The sequence below is a fragment of the Aquarana catesbeiana genome, linkage group LG06 (genome assembly GCF_042186555.1).
Source record: "Aquarana catesbeiana isolate 2022-GZ linkage group LG06, ASM4218655v1, whole genome shotgun sequence".
Classification (NCBI taxonomy): Eukaryota; Metazoa; Chordata; class Amphibia; order Anura; family Ranidae; genus Aquarana; species Aquarana catesbeiana.
In genome coordinates, this window is record NC_133329.1 from 399,091,017 (window position 1) to 399,114,250 (window position 23,234).

Here is a 23,234-nt window from a genome sequence, read left to right on the forward strand (position 1 = left end):
ACATGCATTTAAGCAACAAGTTTGCTGAGTTTTGAGAAGAAGAGATTAAGGGGGGATATGATCACCATGTATAAATACATAAGGGGGATATGAACGCCATGTATAAATACATAAGGGAGGATATGATCGCCATGTATAAATACATAAGGGGGATATGATCACCATAAATAAATAAGGGGGTATATGATCACCATGTATAAATACATAAGGGGGGATATGATCACCATGTATAATACAGGTGTTATAATCCCTCTCCACGTCACCCAAAACTAAAATAAAGTTGTTAAATGATTCAATACTGCTATCTCCCCTAGTCATAGGTGGTCACTACGGTTGTGCTCCTGATGAGTGGCTATAAGGTCCCGAAACGGCGTAGAGCTTACAACTACCGTTATGTGTACACAATTATTCATTATATGCGTATAAACGTTCCAAATTTACTGTATGTATATGTTTATAATAGAAATCCTTATTGGAATGCATTGTTTTGATGACTACAGATTATCATTATAGAGCTATGTGCCAACATATATAGAGCTTTGTGCCTTAATATGTAAATATATGAATTTTTGTATCATTTTATTAATAAATTGCATTCTTATTCAATTCATACTTCTGCTCCCATGTGCCTCATTTAAAGTCCCGCACTTGTTCTCTCCCAATTTTATTATTGAACCGGGATGGAGGAGGGGTGTTGAACGGCCCCACTATCCTCATGCAAAGTCCCAATATGTATTTTCGTACCCCTTTTAATAAAATAAAGTTGTGCTGTTGGTAAAAAAAATCCCAATAAGCATATATTGATTGGTATGCACAAAAGTTATAGCATCTACAAACTATGGGATATTTTTATTTGTTTACTAGTAATATCGGTCATAAGCGACTTATAGCGGGACTGCGATATTGTGGCGAACATTCTGACTTTTTGGGAACCAGTGACACTAATACAGTGATCAGTGCTAAAACATATGCCCTGTCACTGTACTAATGACACTGGCTGAGAAGGGGTTAACATCAGGGGTGATCAAAGGGTTAACTGTGTGCCTAACCTGTGTTTTACTGTACTGTGGGAGGTGCTTTTACTAGGGGAAGAGATAGGATTTATTCTCTGCTTTGCAGGGACACAAGTTCCATCCCTTCCCTCCTGTCAGAACGACGATCTGCCTTGTTTACATAGGCAGATCGCAATTCTGTGTCTCTGCCTAACGATCCAGGTGCTGGAGGACAGTGGGTACCATATACCCGCCGATCGGCTTCCGCTCTGTGTAATCAGGGCGGAAGTGAGCGGCCAGCGGCGCACATACCCGGAGGTGTCGGACCATGTATTGTATACATACGTGATCCGGCGTACAGGTGCCGCCCTGTAACAGTAAAACTGCTATAGGGCGAACCTTTAAGTGGTTAAAAAGACCCTGTCATGGCTAGACTGAATTTGAATATTTAGGACCTGAATATCCAAATTTTTCCATTAAAGCAATTGTGATTAGTTCTCTTCAAGGTAACAGCCCGCAGCCCCAAGAAGCCATACACCCTTGCTGTGCATAAGAACTCACTTCTACAAACCCAGTCGGAGACAAAGTAAAAAGTAATGAAGGCGGCACGCAATGCGGCACCTACTTGTCTTCAAAGATATCCTGGGCCGTCTTCTGCTCCCTCTTCTTCCCGGCCTCTTGCAGAGGGAAGCTGGCCTTCACTTTGGCTAATGCATCTTCACAATTGGCTTTAACTTCTGCCGGAGCCTCCAGCATGTCCAACAGATGCTGGTCAATAGGTGGAAGGGGGTCATCAGGGTGGAAGGCCTTATGCTGTAGGCACTGCAAGAAACGGAGAAGATTTAGTAAGGCCTCAAGTACAATGTTTAAATCGGTGAAGGTAAAGGACGATAGCGGCCCTCAATGGACTTAGACCCTCACCTTGCAATTCATCATGTGACAAACTTTTCCTTCTACAAGCTGTCAGTCACTGCCGATTTACCGAGGTGCAGCTACCAACTTACGTAATGGAAGTTACTCCATCGCTGGCTACAAAATCCTATTAACCACGTGCCGACCGCCCTATAGCAGTTTTACTGCTACAGGGCGGCAGGCGTGTGCCGGATCACATATATAACAACGTGATCATGAATTCCGCCTGCAGGGGGCACGCTTGTGTCACCGGCGGGCCTCTTCAGCTGTGATTATTCACAGCAAAAGACGATCTGCGAGTGCCGGGCACTCGATGTCCGCCGGCACATTGTTTGTAGCTGTTGACTTTAAAAAATAAAAAATGGCTGGAACACCCCTTTAAAGTGATAAAGTCTATTTTTATTTTGTTAAAAATAACAAACATGTCATACTTACCTGCTCTGTTGCATTTGGTTTTGCACAAAGCAGCCCTGATCCTCCTCTTAACCCCCTCCCTGACAGTGTCATTAGTACAGTGACAGTGCATATTTTTAGCACTGATTACTGTATTTATATCCCTGATTCCTGAAAAATGTTTAAAGTGGCAGTTATTGTCTGATTGTCCGCCGCAATATAGCAGTCGCTGATCGCCACCATTACTACTATTAAAAAATAAATAAAAAAATCCCTAAATATATACCATAGTTTGTAGACGCTATAACGTTTGCATAAACCAATCAATAGACGCTTATTTGGATTTTATTTACTAAAAATATGTAGCAAAATACATTACATTACTTCCCGGTGCCTATTTTTTTTTTTTTTATGCGGTTTGCATAAAAAATGCGGTTTTCTAATGCTTTAACCACTTGACCTCCAGAAGGTTTACCCCCCTTTATGTCAGGCCATTTTTTTACGATACGACATTGCGTTAGTTTACTTGACAATTGCGCGGTCGTGCAGCGCTGTACCCAAATAAAATGTACCGTATGTCCTTTTTTCCCCCCACAAATAGAGCGTTCTTTTGGTGGTATTCAATCACCCCTGTGGTTTTTATTTTTTGCACTATTAACAAAGAAAAAAAAAAAAAAAAAAACATAATATTTTTTACTTTCTGCTACAAAACATATACAATAAATAAATGTAAAAAAATCACATTTCTTAATCAATTTAGACATAGTTACATAGTAGGTGAGGCTGAAAAAAAGACACAAGTCCATCAAGTCCAACCTATGTGTGTGATTATATGTCAGTATTACATTATATATCCCTGTATGTTGTGGTCATTCAGGTGATTATCTAATAGTTTCTTGAAACTATGGATGCTCCCCACTGAGACCACCGCCTGTGGAAGGGAATTCCACATCCTGGCCGAAAAAAAAAATCCCAATACGTGTAGATTGATTGGTTTGCCCAAAAGTTACAGCGTCTACAAACTATGGGAATATATTGATGGAATGTGTATTTATTTTACTAGTAATGGCGGCGATCAGTGACTTATAGCGGGACTGCGATATCACGGCAGACAAATCGGACACTAACTGACACTTTTTTGGGAACCAGTGAGACTAATACAGTGATCAGTGCTAAAAAAAAATATGCACTATCACTGTGCTAAAGAAAAAAGGAATAGAATGGTAATTCTATGCTTTTATGGTGCCACATCCAATATTAAAGTCAAAGCAGGAAGAAACCCCCTAAGGTGGACTTTTTAGGCACACTTAGTTAGGAGTAGAACTATTTTAGAGTAGTTTAGTAGAAAACTGTTTTGTTAATTATTAAACATATTGGATAAAATACATATGAAAATAGAATGTATTGTCAATTCATAACATTATCACCATATCCTAAAAATGACAAAAATGATCCTCTTGCACTCAACGCGTTTCGGAGTACAGATATCTCCTTCTTCAGGGATGCATGATGAAGAGGAAAATGTATATCTACTTATGGATGACGTGGTGAATTAACATTCCATCATATTCAATTTAAAAACAAGAAAAAGAAGAACATCAAAAAAGGGGACTGTGCTTGCTGTCTGCTGGATGTCGGGACGTGCTGCTGCTCATTTGGAGATCCTGTTTAAAGTTGAGATCAGCCCCTTTACAATAGAGCCCTTCTCCTGTCTTGGCTGCTTGTCACCTACAATATTCAGGATCTATCTTTTTGTTGACCCCAGCGAGCTCCTTCGGCCATCTCCCCTCTGTGGGGTCTAGTAAGGGCGGAGAATCGGCTCTCTGGAAAAAAACATACCAATGCGGTTCTAATATTCCTTGTGATGGTTGCGATATTGAAGCAGGAACTCAGCAAGCACAGTCCCCTTTTTGATGTTCTTCTCTTTCTAGTTTCTAAATGTAATATGATGGAATGTTAATTCACCACGTCACCCATAAGTCGATATACATTTTCCTCTTCAACATACACCCCTGAAGAAGGAGCTATCTGTACTCCGAATATAGGATATGGTGATAATGTTATGAATTGACAATACATTCTATTTTCATATGTATTTTATCCAATATGTTTAATAATTAAACAATTTTCTACTAAACTACTCTAAAATATTTCTACTCTTAACTAAGTGTGCCTAAAAAGTCCACCTTAGGGGGTTTCTTCCTGCTCATCACTGTACTAATCACACTGGCTGGGAAAGGGGTTAAAGCGGAGCTTCAGTCATTTTTTTTTTTAACTTTCCATCTATTAAATCTTCTGCCCTTGTTGTTGTTTTAACTTTGGATAGTAAAACATTTTTTTTTCTGCCAGTAAATCCCTGATACAGCCCACTTCCTGTTTCTGGTCTGGTAAAAAGACTAGGCTTATGACATCATGCACAGCTCTCACTCTCCTGAGAGTTTGCCAGGAAGGGAGGGATGAGTCATAAGAGGGCCAATGAGAGCTGCGGAGCTGGAGGTGTGCCTCTGTGTAATCTAAGAAGTGGACAGGCAGCAGCTTCAGCTGCCCACAGTTAAAATGGCTGCAGCCAGACTCAGGGGAAGGAGATTTCTGCAGCATATTTGGCAAGTACCGAATCACAGTATACAGTATATAAAATAATATACAAAGTGTCTGGAGGGAAGCTTTAGAAAGGCAAAAGATGTTTTTATTACAAATTATGTGAGCAGACTGCAGTTCCTCTTTAACATCAGGGGCGATCAAAGGGTTAAATGTGTGCCTAGGAAGTGCTTACTCACTGTGTGGGGGAGGTGCTTGTACTATGGGAAGGCAAAGATTTGTGTTCCTGCTTTGCAGAAACACAGGATCACTACCTTCCCCTACTGACAGAATGGGAGTCTTCCTTGTTTACATAGGCAGACCGCCGTTCTGCTTCTGTTCCGAATGATTTGCGAGCCCCCTGGACCCCGCTGATCGGCTCCAACTGCGTCCAATCACAGTGGGAGTGGGTCGCCCCAGACCTGGAAGAGCAAGATCACGTACAGGTAAGTGATCCTGCACAGGAGAGTCACCTTGCCGCCATATATGTACAGTACACGGTCAGCAAGTGGTTAAAGGTTTGAGAAACGCTGTGCTAGACTACAGGGACAAGACTTGATGCACGACTCCACTGCACAGGTCAGCATCACGCGCTGCTACAGAATCAGATGGAACATTTCGTTATTGCACTAGAAATCCGAGAGCTGACAGCGGAGAGAGAAGTGTCTATTGTCTCGCTGCCGAGCCTCTGATTGATCCGCTGATAGCAGCGGGGAGACCAGTGATCGATCGTGCCATATTCCAGGGCTCTGAACCGAGGTCACGGACGCCGCTGTGTGCTGTAGCTTTTATCTGTGGATTAAACTCCACACAATACAAGAGAGGAGAAGAATAATAAAAAAAAAAGAAAAACACACGGAAACAGGTTGGCATCATCCGCTTTGTGATCAGGGACACGGGAAGAACAAATAAGGGATGGAGTGCCGATTGATCGGCACAGACAATGCTGGCATCAGTATCTGGATGTGATTTGTACAAGATGCAGAATCCAGATGGGGCTCACAGGAAACAATACATTCAAACAGGTACACACCTGCAGCTAGTAATTTTAAAGGGGCTCTTTATTTAACCACTTCAGCTCCGGAAGGTTTTACCCCCCCATCATGACCAGGCCATTTTTTTGCGATACGTCACTACGTCACTTTAACGACTTGCCGACCGCCGCACGCCGATTTACGTCGGCACAATGGCAGCGGTGGGCAAATGGGCGTACCTGTATGTCCCCTTTAAGAGGCGGGGATAGCGGACGCACGTGCGCCGCGTACTGCGTGACCGGCGGAATCGATATCTGCCAGTCTCCCGGTGATCGTGTCACGAAGTTTCAGAACGGGGAAGTGCCTATGTAAACCAGGAGTTTCCCCGTTCTGCCCTATGTCATGACAGGGATCTACTTCTCCCTGTAATTGGGATCAGTGATCGCTGTCATGTGACTGGAAGCTCACCCCCACACACACACGCACAGTTAGAATCAATTCCTACCCTGTTTCCCCGAAAATAAGACCTAGTGTGATTGTCAGTGATGGCTGCAATGTAAGTCCTACCCTGTTTCCCCGAAAATAATCCCTACCCTGAAAATAAGACCTACAAGGACTTATTTGGGGGGTAGGGCTTATATTGCAGCCATCACCGACAATCACGCTAGGTCTTATTTTTGGGGAAACAGGGTAGGACACACTTAACCCCTTGATCGCCCCCCTAGTGTTTAATCCCTTCCCTGCCAGTGTCATTTACACAGTAATCAGTGCATTTTTATAGCACTGATCGCCGTATAAATGTGAATGGTCCCAAAATAGTGTCAAAAGTGTCCGATGTGTCCGCCATAATGTCGCAGTCCGATAAAAATCGCAGATCGCCGCCATTACTAATAAAAAAAATTAATAAAAATGCCATAAAACTATCCCCTATTTTGTAGACGCTATAACTTTTGCGCAAACCAATCAATGTACGCTTATTGCGATTTTTTTTTTTACCAAAAATATGTAGAGAAGAATACATATCGGCCTAAACTGAGGAAAAAAAATTGTTTTTTTTTATATATTTTTGGGGGATATTTTATATAGCAAAAAGTAATATGTTTTTTTCAGAATTGTAGCTTTTTTTTGTTTATAGCACAAAAAAAAAAAAAAAGCAGAGGTGATCAAATACCACCAAAAGAAAGCTCTATTTGTGGGGGGAAAAAAAGGACATCAATTTTGTTTGAGTGCCAAGTCGCACAACCGCGCAATTGTCAGTTAAAGTGACGCAGTGCCGAATCGCAAAAAGTGCTCTGGTCAGGAAGGTGGTAAAATCTTCCAGGGCTGAAGCGGTTAACTGACAATTGCGCGGTCGTGCGACGTTGTACCCAAATAAAATTTAAAACAGCGCTTTCTTTTGGTGGTATTTGATCACTTCTGCGTTATTTTTTTATGTGCAATAAACAAAAAAACAGACTATTTTAAAAAAAACAAACAAGTTTTTTACTTTTTTGCTATAAAACAGCCAATAAAAAAAAAAATGTAAAAAAAACAAATCTCTTCATCACTTTAGGCCAATATGTATTGTTCTACATGTTTTTGGTAAAAAAAATCCCAATAAGTGTATAATGATTGGTTTACGCAAAAGTTATAGTGTCTACAAACTATGGGATATATTTATGTAATTTTTTTTTCTTTTTACTAGCAACAGCGGTGATCAGCAACTTATAGCGGAACTGCGATATTGCGGAGGACAAATCGGACACCTGACACTTATAACCCGTCATCATTTCTTTTTTTGCCACCTGTTTCCCATTGGGGCGATTTCCCTTCACTTCCATGTCACATAAATGTTGCGGGCATCCCCATGTTTTCAGTCCCACTGTTGTCCATTGAGACGCTGCAGCTGCACAGACACAGCCGCTACTCCCAATGTGACATCCATGGCCCTAAACACACCCAGCATGCATTCAGGGGGCCCGGCACCTGCATGGATGTCACATTCCGTCCCAATAGACAATAACAGACTGCTGGCACGGGGATCCATGCAACTCCTGTACATCCCTGTGCCAGAAAAAATGGCCCTTCACGGGGCACAGATGTAATCAAGCCATGTGAACGAGGCTGAAGACGGATCAGCACCCCCTAGCGGTACAGGAGCAAGCGCCGTTCTTATGAGCCCCACACATGCGCAGCATTATCTCTTGTTGCCGCAAATAACCTCACACTCTCTCACAGCTCATCTGCTCACCGGAAAGCACAATGCGCATGCATGGGACTCGGAAGGACGTCGGAGCTCCCTCCTGAACCACTAGGGGGCGCTCGTGCTTACGGCTGGTCCGTCCTAGAGAAGAAGACAGGACAGAACTGTGAAAAATATAAGAAGTGTTTGGGGCAGGCTTCACTCCGAGTACAAAAAGGACTCCTGGTATAGGAGGAGCATAAAGGGATAACACCTTCCCGACCGCGCTATAGCCAAAAAAGACAGCTACATTGCAGTCGTCCAGTTCTGGGAGGGAGTCCTCCCAAAACCCCACCCCCTGCTCGCCTCTTTCATGCATCGGGCGCTCTGTGACCGCTGTGTCCTTCAATGTCCTGATTATCAGTGCCGCCTCCTCAGAGCCCATCATTGCAGCCTCATCAGTGCCTATTAGTCAAGAAAAGTTACTTACTTGCAAAATTTTATAACAGAAACTTAGAAAGACTTCTCATTTTTTTCAAAATTTTTGGTGTTTTTTTTTTTTTGTTTAGCAAAAAAATAAAAATCCCAGTGGTGGCTTCATTGCAGAGTGGCCAGAAGAAAGCCATTACTTTCAGCAGAAAACAAAATGGAACGTTCTGAGTTTGCGAAAAGGCATGTGGGAGACTCCCAAAATGTATGAAGGAAGGTGCTCTGGTCTGATGAGGCTAAAATTGAACTTTTTGGTCATCAAAGAAAACGCTATGTCTGGTGCAAACCCAACACATCACATCACCCAAAGAACACCATCCCCACTGTGAAACATGGTGGTGGCAGCATCATGCTGTGGGGATGTTTTTCAGCAGTCATGACTGGGAAACTGATCAGAGTTGAGGGAAAGATGGATGGTGCTAAATACAGGGATATTCTTGAGCAAAACCTGTACCACTCTGTGTGTGATTTGAGGCTAGGACGGAGGTTCACCTTCCACCAGGACAATGACCCCAAACACACTGCTAAAGCAACACTTGAGTGGTTTAAGGGGAAACATGTACAGTAAATGTGTTGGAATGGCCTAGTCAAAGCCCAGACCTCAATCGAATAGAAAATCTGTGGTCAGACTTAAAGATTGCTGTTCACAAGCGCAAACCATCCAACTTGATGGAGCTGGAGCAGTTTTGCAAGGAGGAATGGGCAAAAATCCCAGTGATAAGATGTGGCGAGATCATAGAGACTTATCCAAAGCGACTTGGAGCTGTGATAGCCGCAAAAGGTGGCTCTACAAAGTATTGACTTTAGGGGGGTGAATAGTTATGCACATTGACGTTTTCTGTTATTTTGTCCTATTTGTTGTTTGCTTCACAATATTACAATAAAAAAATCTTCAAACAATCCATGTTAATTCCGGGTTGTGAGGCAACAAAACATGAAAAATGCAGAGGGGGGTGAATACTTTTGCAAGGCACTGTATTTTATTTTTGTACAGTGTTGCATGGCTGTGAAATTGTCAAAGTGCGACAGCGCTGAAATCTGAAAATTGGCCTGGGCAGGAAGTGGTTATGAAGGTGAACTAATCATATATATACAGTCAGGTCCATAAATATTGGGACACTGACACAATTCTAATCTTTTTGGCTCTATACACCACCACAATGGATTTGAAACGAACAAGATGTGCTTTAACTGCAGACTTTCAGCTTTAATTTGAGGGTATTTACATCCAAATCAGGTGAACGGTGTAGGAATTACAACAGTTTGTATATGTGCCTCCCACTTTTTAAGGGACCAAAAGTAATGGGACAATTGGCTGCTCAGCTGTTCCATGGCCAGGTGTGTGTTATTCCCTCATAATCCCATTTACAAGAAGCAGATAAAAGGTCCAGAGTTCATTTCAAGTGTGCTATTTGCATTTGGAATCTGTTGCTGTCAACTCTCAATATGAGATCCAAAGAGCTGTCACTATCAGTGAAGCAAGCCATCATTAGGCTGAAAAAACAAAACAAACCCATCAGAGAGATAGCAAAAACATTAGGTGTGGCCAAATCAACTGTTTGGAACATCCTTAAAAAGAAAGAACGCACCGGTGAGCTCAGCAACACCAAAAGACCCGGAAGACCACGGAAAACAACTGTGGTGGATGACTGAAGAATTCTTTCCCTGGAGAAGAAAACACCCTTCACAACAGTTGGCCAGATCAAGAACACTCTCCAGGAGGTCGGTGTATGTGTGTCAAAGTCAACAATCAAGAGAAGACTTCACCAGAGTGAATACAGAGGGTTCACCACAAGATGTAAACCATTGGTGAGCCTCAAAAACAGGAAGGCCAGATTAGAGTTTGCCAAACATGTAAAAAAGCCTTCACAGTTCTGGAACAACATCCTATGGACAGATGAGACCAAGATCAACTTGTACCAGAGTGATGGGAAGAGAAGAGTATGGAGAAGGAAAGGAACTGCTCATGATCCAAAGCATACCACCTCATCAGTGAAGCATGGTGGTGGTAGTGTCATGGCGTGGGCATGTATGGCTGCCAATGGAACTGGTTCTCTTGTATTTATTGATGATGTGACTGCTGACAAAAGCAGCAGGATGAATTCTGAAGTGTTTCGGGCAATATTATCTGCTCATATTCAGCAAAATGCTTCAGAACTCATTGGACGGCGCTTCACAGTGCAGATGGACAATGACCGGAAGCATACTGCGAAAGCAACCAAAGATTTTTTTAAGGGAAAGAAGTGGAATGTTCTGCAATGGCCAAGTCAATCACCTGACCTGAATCCGATTGAGCATGAATTTCACTTGCTGAAGACAAAACTGAAGGGAAAATGCCCCAAGAACAAGCAGGAACTGAAGACCGTTGCAGTAGAGGCCTGGCAGAGCATCACCAGGGATGAAACCCAACGCCTGGTGATGTCTATGTGTTCCAGACTTCAGGCTGTAATTTACTGCAAAGGATTTGCAACCAAGTATTAAAAAGTGAAAGTTTGATGGATGATTGTTAATCTGTCCCATTACTTTTGGTCCCTTAAAAAGTGGGAGGCACATATACAAACTGTTGTAATTCCTACACCGTTCACCTGATTTGGATGTAAATACCCTCAAATTAAAGCTGAAAGTCTGCAGTTAAAGCACATCGTTTCATTTCAAATCCATTGTGGTGGTGTATAGAGCCAAAAAGATTAGAATTGTGTTGATGTCCCAATATTTATGGACCTGACTGTGTATATATATATATATAAAACAATATATATATAAAACAATGGCGGACGTTGCACACCAGTTGGAAGTGGTTTCTTCGTAACAAGCAGTTATAACTGAGCTTCTTATATAGAAATGACACCTTTGTTTGTGACAAATGGAAGAATTAGCGCCGACATTAAGTATAACCCTGATGAGAATACACTGTTTATTAAAAAGGTCTTCGGGGTCTAATATGAGAAATGATTTCTCGGTGTGGGGATGAGAGCGATAAGAAGGAGTGAGACCAAAGATCACACAATTAATAGAAACCTCTGCTTTCAGTACTCACAGTTACTGTAAAGACGACGGATATAGAAAAGTGAGATCAAGGGGTGAAATGGATATAATAAATTAACATAGAAATTGACATGCAAACCCTTTTCGCACAAAACGTGTGATCATCAAAGTGTGTCAACAAGGTATTTAAAAAAAAAAAACAATATTAGCAGCAAGATAATGCAGACCAGAATAAGCTAAAGCTTGAACTCTTCCTGTGCAGCAAAGTACAGCCCACCAGAGGAGGAGCGCAGTCTTCTTTTGTCTTCTTTTCATAAGAAGCAGAAGTCATCATTTGCTGCTTTACATGTAAAGTAATATCAGTGCATCCCCCTCCATCGCACCCCCCCCCCCCCCCCCACACACACACACACACACACACCGACGCCAGCAACAAATCCTGCACATGCACACAACAGGTTAGTTGCATGGAAGCAGCAGAAGTATCGCAAACATCTATCGCAGAGCTAGAGGCGGGTGTCACCATGGAAAGGTGCTCTGCAGATACCAGCATGGCAAGGATGCTGGGAATGATGTCACCTGCTGAAAACTAAGAAAGTGGAATGCTTAAAGGGGTTGTAAAGGTAAAAGTTTTTTCATTTTAATGCATCTGACAATACCGACCCCCCCAGCCCCTCCGTTTTACTTACCTGACCCCTCGAAAGTCCCGCGCTTGCCCCCGACATCCTCTTCGCCGCTCAGCTTGGCCATTGATTGGCTACAGTGGATGGATTGAAAGCAGAGCAGCCATTGGCTCGCGCTGCTGTCAATCACATCCAATGATGCGGCACGCCGAGGGGGGCGGGGCTGAGTGATACAGTGAGCGGCTATAGCCGCCGGCTGTATCACGGGAGCGCGCCCCCAAGCACTCAACACCATGCGCCATCCGATGGTCTCTCCTCTACTCGCATCTGTCAGACGCTTAACTGCTCTTCCTGTTTACATCATGATCAGCCGTGATTGGACACGGCTGATCACGTGGTAAAGAGTCTCCGTCAGAGACTCTTTACCTAGATCGGAGTTGCGGAGTGTCAGACTGACACACCGCAACAACAATCGCCGCGTTTGCCGACGTCATATTGCTATATGGCGGGCGGCAAGTGGTTAATTTCACGTACCCATGTGGTGTTTTCCTGGGGGTAGGGCTCTCATACAGTTTCGGGCTATCATTTTTCTAGCTATAAATAACGTTTCTTGGAGAAAGGTCTTGGTGAATTTATCTAAGGGCTCTTTCACACGGGGCGGATCGGTGATGATCCGCCCCGTGAACACCCGCTTGCTCAGCGGAGCAGGAAAATGACAGGTCCGTCGCTGCACACTGTGGTGGTGTTTTCTAAATAATTGGGCGAGAGGACGTGACGATTTGGGCGATACCATCTCACATGCGTCTGGAGCCTCGCCCCCATTCCTCATCCTCCATGGTGCCTATATCACTCTCCCATTTCGTCTTTAGCGTATAAACCAGTCGCGTAGAAGAAGGAAGGAGTAACATACTATAAAATATGGAAATTAGTTTGCTAGGGTCTGTGCTTTTGACCATTTCCATTAAGGGGGTTAGGAGCTGCCTGAGGAAACTCTGAAGGAAATTGTGTTTGCACAGCATGACGGAGCTGTAAAAAGCTAGGAAAAAAAAAAAAAAAAAAACAAAAACATGTAGTTAGGTAATAAGAATTGCTCTCTAAGTCCATCATATGTGTTAAGATTCCCATCTGAGAGAAGTTGACTCAACTATTGGATCGCCCCTTGAGCTCCATCCGCCAGGCGCTAGGAATGGGAGGGGAGTTCTGATAATGTCGTTTGAACAAATTAATGGGGTGGGCAACTGCATGGCAAATGAGGTTTAACCGCTTCAGCCCCGGAAGTTTTTACCCCCTTCCTGACCAGAGCACCTTTTGCGATTCGGCACTGCGTCGCTTTAACTGACAATTGCGCGGTCGTGCGACGTTGCACCCAAAACAAAGTTGACGTCCTTCCCCCCCCCCCCCCCCCCCACAAATAGAGATTTCTTTTGGTGGTATTTGATCACCTCTGTGCTTTTTATTTTTTAAACTATAAAACATAAAAAAAGCGACAATTTTGAAAAAAAAAAATATTTTTTTACTTTTTGCTAAAATAAATATCCACCAAAAATAGTTTAGGCCGATATGTATTCTTCTACATATTTTTGGTAAAAAAAAAAAAAAAATCGCAATAAGCGTATATAGATTGTTTTTTACAAAAGTTATAGCATCTACAAAATAGGGGATAGTTTTATGGCATTATTATTTTTTTTTATTAGTAATGGCGGCGATCTGCAATTTTTATCGTGACTGCGACCATATGGCCGACACATCGGACACTTTTGACACTATTTTGGGACCGTTGTCATTTATACAGCGATCAGTGCTATAAAAATGCACTGATTACTGTGTAAATGACACTGGCAGGGAAGGGGTTAAACACTGGGGGGCGATCAAGGGGTTAAGTGTGTCCTAGGGAGTGATTCTAACTGTGGGGGGGAGGGGCTTCCACTCACATGACAGCGATCACTGCTCCCGATGACAGGGAGCAGTGATCTCTGTCATGTCACAAGGCAGAACGGGGAAATGCCTTGTTTACATAGACACTTCCCCGTTCTGCGGCTCCGTGACACGATCGTGGGACATCGAGTCCACAGGTCCCGCGGGCACAGTCACGCTGTACTTGTCATGCAATGTCAAGCTGCTGCAAGCAAAGCAAACAGAATATTTATTAAAAAGGGGATGAACTCCAGAGATAAAACGATAATTCTCCCACTCTACAAGACTCTGGTCCGGCCGCACCTGGAGTATGCTGTCCAGTTCTGGGCACCAGTCCTCAAGAAGGATGGGCTGGAAATGGAGCGAGTACAAAGAAGGGCAACAAAGCTAATAAAGGGTCTGGAGGATCTTAGTTATGAGGAAAGGTTGCGAGCACTGAACTTATTCTCTCTGGAGAAGAGACGCTTGAGAGGGGATATGATTTCAATATACAAATACCGGACTGGTGACCCCACAATAGGGATAAAACTTTTTCGCGGAAGAGAGTTTAACAAAACTCGTGGCCACACATTAAAATTAGAAGAAAAGAGGTTTAACCTTAAACTACGTAGAGGGTTCTTTACTGTAAGAGCGGCAAGGATGTGGAATTCCCTTCCACAGGCGGTGGTCTCAGCGGGGAGCATCGATAGTTTCAAGAAACTATTAGATAAGCACCTGAATGACCGCAACATACAGGGATATGTAATGTAATACTGACACATAATCACACACATAGGTTGGACTTGATGGACTTGTGTCTTTTTTCAACCTCACCTACTATGTAACTATGTATTGTGCCATAAGGGGGGTGTAATCATTAAACTGGGGAATAATCAGAAGCCAAATCCCAAGTTGTCTTCTTCCCTTCGTAAATCAATCTGTCACTTAACCCACCATCATCAAACTAAAAATAAAATGGTGTATTACATGCTGTTCAAACCTCACTCAGTCACTATGAGGTTCGTTTTCTGTATTCTGCAGAAAATCTGGTTGATCCCGCTGCTCTCTATCTCCCCCTTCTGTTCATGTCCTCAAATCAGCTAGGGGGATTTTGCAGCTGTGTTGGCAGCTCTGCACACGCTCAGTTTTCAGTGAGTTTCCACCCTGAGCAGATCATATCCTCCCCATCACATCTGAGCAGCCAATATGACTATAGAGTCACACATGTGGGCGCATACACAGTGGTAAATGATAACCCAACTCCCTCCCTCCTCCATGCCTACTAACCAACCAAACACAATGGGGGGGTGGGATATTACATGTAGATTAATGGAGGCTTCACCTCCCTTTCATGCTAAGACAGAGGCTGGAGGGGCGTGGCACAGCCCGTGACTGGCAGAAATCTGCCCACACAAGGTTATTGCCAAAAAATAATAGCAATAACACTGTGTGGGCAGATTTCTGCCAGTCATGGGATGCGCCACGCCCCTCCAGCCTGTTTCTTAGCATGACAGGGAGGTGAAGCCTCCATTAATCTACATGTAATATCCTACCCCCCATTGTGTTTAGCTGGTTAGTGGACAAGGAGGAGGGAGGGAGTTGGGTTATCATTTACAATCTTTCCCTCCTGTATTGATTTGTATTGTAAGTGTACTGTCTGCCCTCATCTTGTAAAGCGATGCGCAAACGGTTGGCGCTATATAAATCCTGTATTATAACAATAATAAAAGATTTGATTTCAAATATATATCTGTATGACAATTTAAAGTTTATTGATATTATTTATTTTTACTCTGTATTCCAAAGGCTTATTGTTTTATTTTGAACATGTGACCAGCAGCAGAGGACTAGAAGCTCCTCCTACTTATGTTTCAGACTGGGAGAGATCTGGGTCATGTGACAGCTGTATATCAATTCGGAAAAAGGTAGTTAGATGGGTTTTTTGTTAAGCACTTGCTGACCAGCCGCCGTCATTATACTGCGGGGGGTTGGCTCTATTGCGCGATTCGCCGTAGCTGTACAGCGCGGCGCCGATGTGCGTGAACGGCGGCCGCGATGTCCACCAGCCACCCGCGATCGCTCCACAGAGAGCCAGAACGGGGATCTGTCAATGTAAACAGACAGATCCCCGTTCTGACAGGGGAGTAGAGAGAGATCGTCTGTTCCTAGTGATCAGGAACAGCGATCTCTCTCCTCCTCCACTCAGTCCCCCCCCCCCCACAGTTGGAAACACCTCCCAGGGAACACATTTAACCCCTTGATCGCCCCCTAGTGTTAACCCCTTCCCTGCCAGTGTCATTTATACAGTAATCGGTGCATTTTTATAACACTGATCGCTGTATAAATGTCACTGGTCGCAAAAAAGTGTCAAAAGTGTCTGATGTGTCCGCTGCAATGTTGCAGTCCCGCTAAAAATCACCGATCACCGCCATTACTAGTTTAAAAAAAACTAATAATAATAATAAAAATGGCATAAATCTATCCCCTATTGTGTAGACGCTATAACTTTTGCGCAAACCAATCAATATATACACTTGTTGCAATTTTTTATACCAAAAATATGTAGAATACATTATTGAAGATTTTGGTTCCGAGTATGGGAAAAACACCCTCAAATGTAGGCACCACACCCCTAGGCAAAACTATAGATAAACATGGAAAGGACTAGAGGGATTTTGACGGTGCAATTTTTACTTCTTTAAAAACAATTTATTGTTTATAATCATTTAAAAAGGAACATATAAGATTGTACAAAATGACAGACAGTAGAATACATATTGGTCTAAACTGACGAAGACATTTTTTGTTTTTGGGGGGGGGGGGGGGGGGGGGGTGGATTTATTATAGCAAAAAGAAAAAAATATTGCTTTTTCTTCAAAATTGTCGCTCTTTTTTTGTTGATAGCGCAAAAAAAAAAAAACCCCGCAGAGGTGATCAAATACCACCAAAAGAAAGCTCTATTTGTGGGGAAAAAAGGACATAAATTTTGTTTGGGTACAAAGTAGCACGACCGCGCAATTCTCAGTTAAAGGGACGCAGTGCCGTATCGCAAAAGGGGGTAAATCCTCCTGCTCCTTAAATGGTTAATGAAATAACTACAGGGCCATCATTCATATACAGAAATAGAAGCAACAATGTAAATTAAATAGCGTGTGCTTAGTATCACTTTAAGCACAGGAATAGATCAGTGCTGGTGTAGTCAGTTTGCATCCTATAATTAGGAGATACAGGATGCTGTGCTGACGCACGGTGTGCCTAAAGTTCCCTGGGGTGTCCTGCTGACAAACCTCCATCCAACTGAGCTCAGCTTGATTGACAGCAGCTTCTAGCAGGAGCTGTCAATAATCCAGGGAAAGTATCCCCCCCCCCCCGCTATACACATTATTTGCTACCCACGGGGTCAACTGACATTTGCAATGAAGTTCCTTTAAGTCTCGAGTGAATTGGCTGCCCCCACAGTGCAGTGTCAGCACCTTAGGACCATCTCTTACCTGGAACAGCCTCTGGAACTGGGGGTTAGGGATTTTGCTGGGTTTGAACAAATCCTCCCCATCATCAGACATCAAACTCATGCTGTCGATCAGAGAGTCCACTGCGGAGAGCTGGTCACCTGCGTGTTAGGATCAGACAATGAGCATCTTACCATCACAGTGCAGGAGGAATTGACAGTAACATATTGTAGCAAGTACCTCTGGTAACTACTAGAACTTGAAGATCCTTGACTCCATCATTTAAAGAAAATATGGGGGTGGGATACAATCAACCCCCCTGTAAGCACCGTGTGGACATCTGACTTGAGCTTGCACAGGGCTGTCTTTCCTCACTTCTGACAACTGAATGGATGGCAGAGGAGCAAAAGTAATGGCGTATGTGCAGCTAGGGAGGTAGTATTAGCCACTTCCCATAAGAAGGCCATCATATGACGTCCTTAGAGTGAAGTGGTGATATATGGATGATGCATGCAGCTACAGGCATCGTCCAGATATCTGTTTTCAGCCAGCGATTCCCTCTCTTGTCAAAGCCATCCTAGCGGCTGATTAGCCCCTGGATTGCTACTACAGCCCCCCCCCCCCCCCCCCCCAGCTCAGCGGCACCTCTCCAGGCTCTCCCGTGCGATCGGGGATCCGGAGCTCCAATGCTGGATTACCATAGAGCTGGCTGGGGAACAAATGGTTCACGGCCAGTACTATAATCCTGGGAGGCCGGAAGCAACAACACGACGTCATTTCTGGCTCTGGCAGATGTAAATATTGTACTATTTTCCTCTGGAAAGCAGAAAGCGTTTTTTTTTTTCTTAACCACTGCAATACCGGGCACTTAGACACCTTCCCTCCCAGGCCAATTTTCAGCTTTCAGCGCTGTTGCAATTTGAATGACAATTGCGCAGTCATACAACACTGTACCCAAAATAGTTTTTTATCAAGTTTTATTTTGGTGGTATTTGATCACCTCTGCGGTTTTTATTTTTTCTGTTAAAATCTTTTGTAAATAAGTACGTTTTCTTCTTCAGTGACGGGCACTGATATGGCTGCACTGACGGGCACTGATATGGCAGCACTGATGGGCACCAATGAGATGGCACTGATGAGGTGGCACTGATGGGCACTGATAGACGGCACTGGTATGCGGCACTGATGGGCACTCATAGGTGGCACTGATGGGCACTCATAGGTGGCAATAATTGGTACTTATGGGTGGCACTGATGGGTACTTATGGGTGGCATTGATAGGTGGCACTGATGGGCACTGATCGGTGGGCACTGATGGGCACTAACAGGTGGCACTGATGACACTGATAAAACTGATTGGTGGCATTTCTGGGCAGAACTGAAACATAATGGTGCCAATCAAAGCCCATTTTTGGGCACTGATTGGCACATGTGGATGGCCATGGGGTACATACCTGGCCATCCACATGTTGCCCCTTCCCTGGTGGTCCTAGTGGCGATCCCTGGTGGTCCAGTGTGGTGATCTGAGGGGGGCTTGTGTCTGTCAGACGCGAGTGAGGAAAAGCCGATCAACGGCTCTTCCTATTGACATCGTGATCAGCCGTGATTGGACACGGCTGATCACGTGGTAAAGAGCCTCTGCCGGAGGCTCTTTACCAAGATCGGTGGAGCGGTGTGTCAGGCTGACACACCGCTCCACCGATCGCCGCGATGCGCGCCCCCGCGGCGGCATGTTATCCTGCTGGACGTCACATGACGCCCAGTCAGGATAACTGAACCACCGCCTGGCCGTCATCTGCTATGGGCCGGGCGGGAAGTGGTTAATCACATGCTTTTCAGGGTAGAGGAGATATCTTGGATCTTATTGACCCCAGATGTCTCCATAAAGAGGACCTGTCATGCCTTATTCCTGTTACAAGGGATGTTTACGTTTCTTGTACTAGTAATAAAAGTGATCAAAAAAATAACAAAAAATTAAAGAGACAGCGTAAAAATTAAAAAAAAATAATAAGTAAAAAAAAAAAAAAAAAAATTGAAAGCGCCCTGTCCCCTTGCATGCAGAAGCGAATGCATACGTAGGTCGCGCCCGCTAGGGCTGGGAGATTTTCTGAAAAAAAAAATTTGAGATTTTCTTTAAAAAAACTCGATTCACGATTCAAATTTTTTTTTCTTTTTCACCGCGCCGATCCTGAGGAGCTGCAGGCAGGAGTTTCTAGGCGAGGCCGCGGCTTCGGCCTAGTCCGCGGCGTCCAGCCTCGCGGACTAAGCCGAAGCCGCGGACTAGGCCGAAGCCGCGGCCTCGCCTAAAAACTCCTGCCTGCAGCTCCTCAGGACCGGCGCGGTGAAAAAAAAAAAATCTAAAAAAATCGATTTGCTTTAATTTTGAATCGGTTTGACCTCTCAACTCGATTCAGGATTTAAATCGATTTTTTCCCCAGCCCTAGTGCCCGCATATGTAAACGACGTTCGCTCCACACATGTGAGATATTGCCACAAACATTATAGCAAGAGCAATAACCCTGGTACTAGACCTCCTCTGTAACTCTAAACTGGTAACCTGTAAAAAAAAAAAAAAAAAACGTAAAGTGTTGCCTATGGAGATTTTTAAGTACTGTACTTTTGCTCCATTCCACGAGTGTGTGCAATTCTAAAGTGTGACATGTTAGGTCAACATCATCTCTTTATACTTAACCAAAAAATAGGGTTATATATATTGCATTTTTTTTTTTTAATTAAAATCTATTAAAGTGTATTTTTTCTACGCAAATACCATGTGACAAAAAATTGCAACAACAGCCATTTTATTCTCTAGGATCTCTGCTAATATATATATATATATATATATATATATATATATATATATTAGGGCTGAAACAACTAATCGATTAATCGACAACTAATCGATTATGAAATTAATCGATTACTATTTTCATAATCGATTAATCGGCCAGTAACATAATGGGGTTAAAAATAATAAAATTAGCCCTTTATAGTACAAAAAGAGCAAATAATCGCTACTGTAAATATTACTTTCACAGTTCTACAGTAAAAAAATGAACCCCTTACAGTAGTGATCATTTGCTTTTTTTGTACTATAAAGGGCTCATTTTAGTTTTTTTTAACCCCATTATGTTGCTAAACATTTTAGACCTGGTTTACATCTTTGTGTTTTTTGGTGCTTTTTGCAGAAACACACTACAATTCATTTAACATGGTTTTCTATGGGACACGTTCACAACTATACTTTTTTTCAGCCGCTGCGTATTTGGAAGGGGTCAGGGACTTTTTTTTTTTTTTTTTTTTAACGCAAAACGGTGCTTTTTTGGTTCAATATACTTCAATGGAGAAGTTGCAGAAAAGCATGTAATTCGTTTTTGCAGCAATTTGTATTTTTTAATCTGCCCAACAACAAATTGGCCAAAAAACTGTATTTCTCTTCTAATAGTGTATAGTATATCTCTTCTGTCTGTTATTCTCAGAGTGGATTTAATATTTTGCTCCCTAACCATATAGTTGGTTGTTTATATTTACCACTGCATAGAGATATTTAAGAATACATTGTTTTTTTTAAAAAAACTTTACATACTAACTAAATTATACACCACACTTTTTTTTAAGGTTATTAACCGATTAATCGATTAATCGAAACAATAATCGACCAACTAATCGATTATGAAAATAATCGTTAGTTGTAGCCCTAATATATATATATATAATGTTTGGGGGTTCTGAGTTATTTTTTAGCAAAAAAAAAGTTGATTTTTACATGTAGGAGAGAAATGCCAGAATTGACCCGAATGGGAAGTGGTTAAAGCGGGGCACCCATTTTATACACTTCCTCTCTATGGTATCCCCTGTGAGCATGCTTTTTTGCAATGGAAATTTAATTTTTTTTTTAAAAGGGAAATATCTTTAATCATCTTCTTTCTCCTGCACTTCCAGCAGTTCCCGGCTAGGCGAATACGTCACTAGGCGATTCGCAAGGGCTCCTGGGATAGTGGCGTCATGTATCCCAGGAGTCCTTGCAAATCGCCTAATGGCGAAATCTCACGGGAACGTTCGCCGACGCCACTATGGCAACGTGCGGTGGCATTACTGTGCAGGTGCAAAATCAGGAGGTGCATGCTGGGTAGCTAGCTGCACCGATTCCCGGAAATAGATAGAACAGGGATTCAGATGCCCACAGTGGAGATGGACCCTGCCAGCTTCCGAGATCCAGATACTTTAATTCTATTCAGACATAAATAAAAAGGAAATCTAAAGATTGCATACAGAGTGGATCAAGTTAGAGTGGAGTCTTAAAAAAAATATCGAATTGGGGGACTGGCACCCTGCTTTAAAATGAACCTATTTCTATGGCTTGAGCATGGACAAGCAGAATTTCCAGCGGAGGAAATTCCTTCCATTCACCTTGTTTCTATGGATGGAGGAATCTCCGGGGTTTTTTTTTGCTTCTCAGCCCGCTGGCAGAGCAAAAAAAAAACAACATAAACCGCCTATGGTGAGCTTTAGAGCTAGTGTTCTACCAGATCAGCGAACCCATCAGATCAGCGAACGGAAGTGACGTTCCGTCAGCTGCGCATGGGTGCCACCGCTTCCAGGTTTGCTAACCTGAACAGGACACCTGCAGTCAGAAGGCGGCAGCGGACATCTTACTACACCCAGCTATGCCTTGAATTTCAGAGTAATTTTAGCAATAAAGCGAGTGTATATAAATAAATATAGTATATTGACATCTTTTGATGTTAAATTTTGAAAGAAGCTGGACGCCAGCAGTAGGAAGGTGGCGGAGGCCATGTTGGTACACCCCGCATTAATCTGCTCTAAACCTTTAGGCTTTCAAAATTAAACATTGAAACAGCATCACAGATATCACTATATTATATTTATATATACACTCATTTTATTGCTAAAATTACTCAGTAATTCAAGCCGCAGCTGGGTGTAGTAAGATGTCCGATGCCGCCGTTCTGTCCGATTAGCGAATCCATGAAACCCATGCGCAGCTGATGGAACGTTACTTCCGTTCGCCGATCTGATGGGTTCGCCAATCTGATAGAACACTGGTAATGGGACAGCTGCAATGTCACACCAATGCTGCAGCATGGTGAACATGTATGTTGGTTTTCTTTAACCCCAAACTTCTCCCTTAAAGCGGAGTTCCGCCGAAAAAAAAAAAAAAAAAGAAAATCAGCGTGCTGTGAATGGCCGGGCAATCTTCTAGGACTTGGCCCAGAAGATTGCAGGGAGAGAGGGGGGAGAGGTGAACTTCCTTCTGCTGCCACGGAGCCCCGGGAGGAAGTTGGAGCTGGATGCCTCTAAAAAGAGGGTGCCCCCCCCCCCAAAAAAAAAATGACATGCCAAATGTGGCATGTCAGGGGGTCACCTGCACTTAAAGAGGAAGTTCCATTCTTGGGTGGAACTCTGCTTTGAATAACACCTAAAACAAGACCCAGCACAGATTTTCTTTAAAGTAAAACTATGGGCAAAACTTTTAATTTTATTTTGGATAAAATAAGGTGAGGTTATAACCCCCGTCAGATTTTTTTTTCTTTTTTTTTTTCGCCATCTCTATCCCATTGCAGTGATTTACCCTTCACTTCCTGTCCCATAGCCAAACAGGAAGTAAGAGGAAATCCCTGCAAATTAAGATAATCTCTTGGGGACCCCCCCCAGGTCACCAGAACTAGTGTCCTCACTGGAAGATTTACCCTCTATCACTTTTCTGGAGACAACCCAAAATGTAGGATTTTCTTTTACTTTCCCTTTCAATGATAATGGTAAAC

The 23,234-nt window shown here is 43.1% G+C and overlaps 1 protein-coding gene across 1 annotated transcript in view; it reads right to left on the reverse strand.

The window, feature by feature from the left end:
* XRCC5 (X-ray repair cross complementing 5) overlaps positions 1-23,234 on the reverse strand; it is a 136,184-nt gene that overhangs the window by 50,910 nt on the left and 62,040 nt on the right. The window contains exons 13-14 of the mRNA XM_073634408.1: positions 17,491-17,609; positions 1,618-1,814 (exon numbers count right to left, since the gene is read on the reverse strand). Of these exons, the coding sequence (XP_073490509.1) occupies positions 1,618-1,814; positions 17,491-17,609 (316 nt within the window). The remainder of the gene's footprint in view (positions 1-1,617; positions 1,815-17,490; positions 17,610-23,234) is intronic.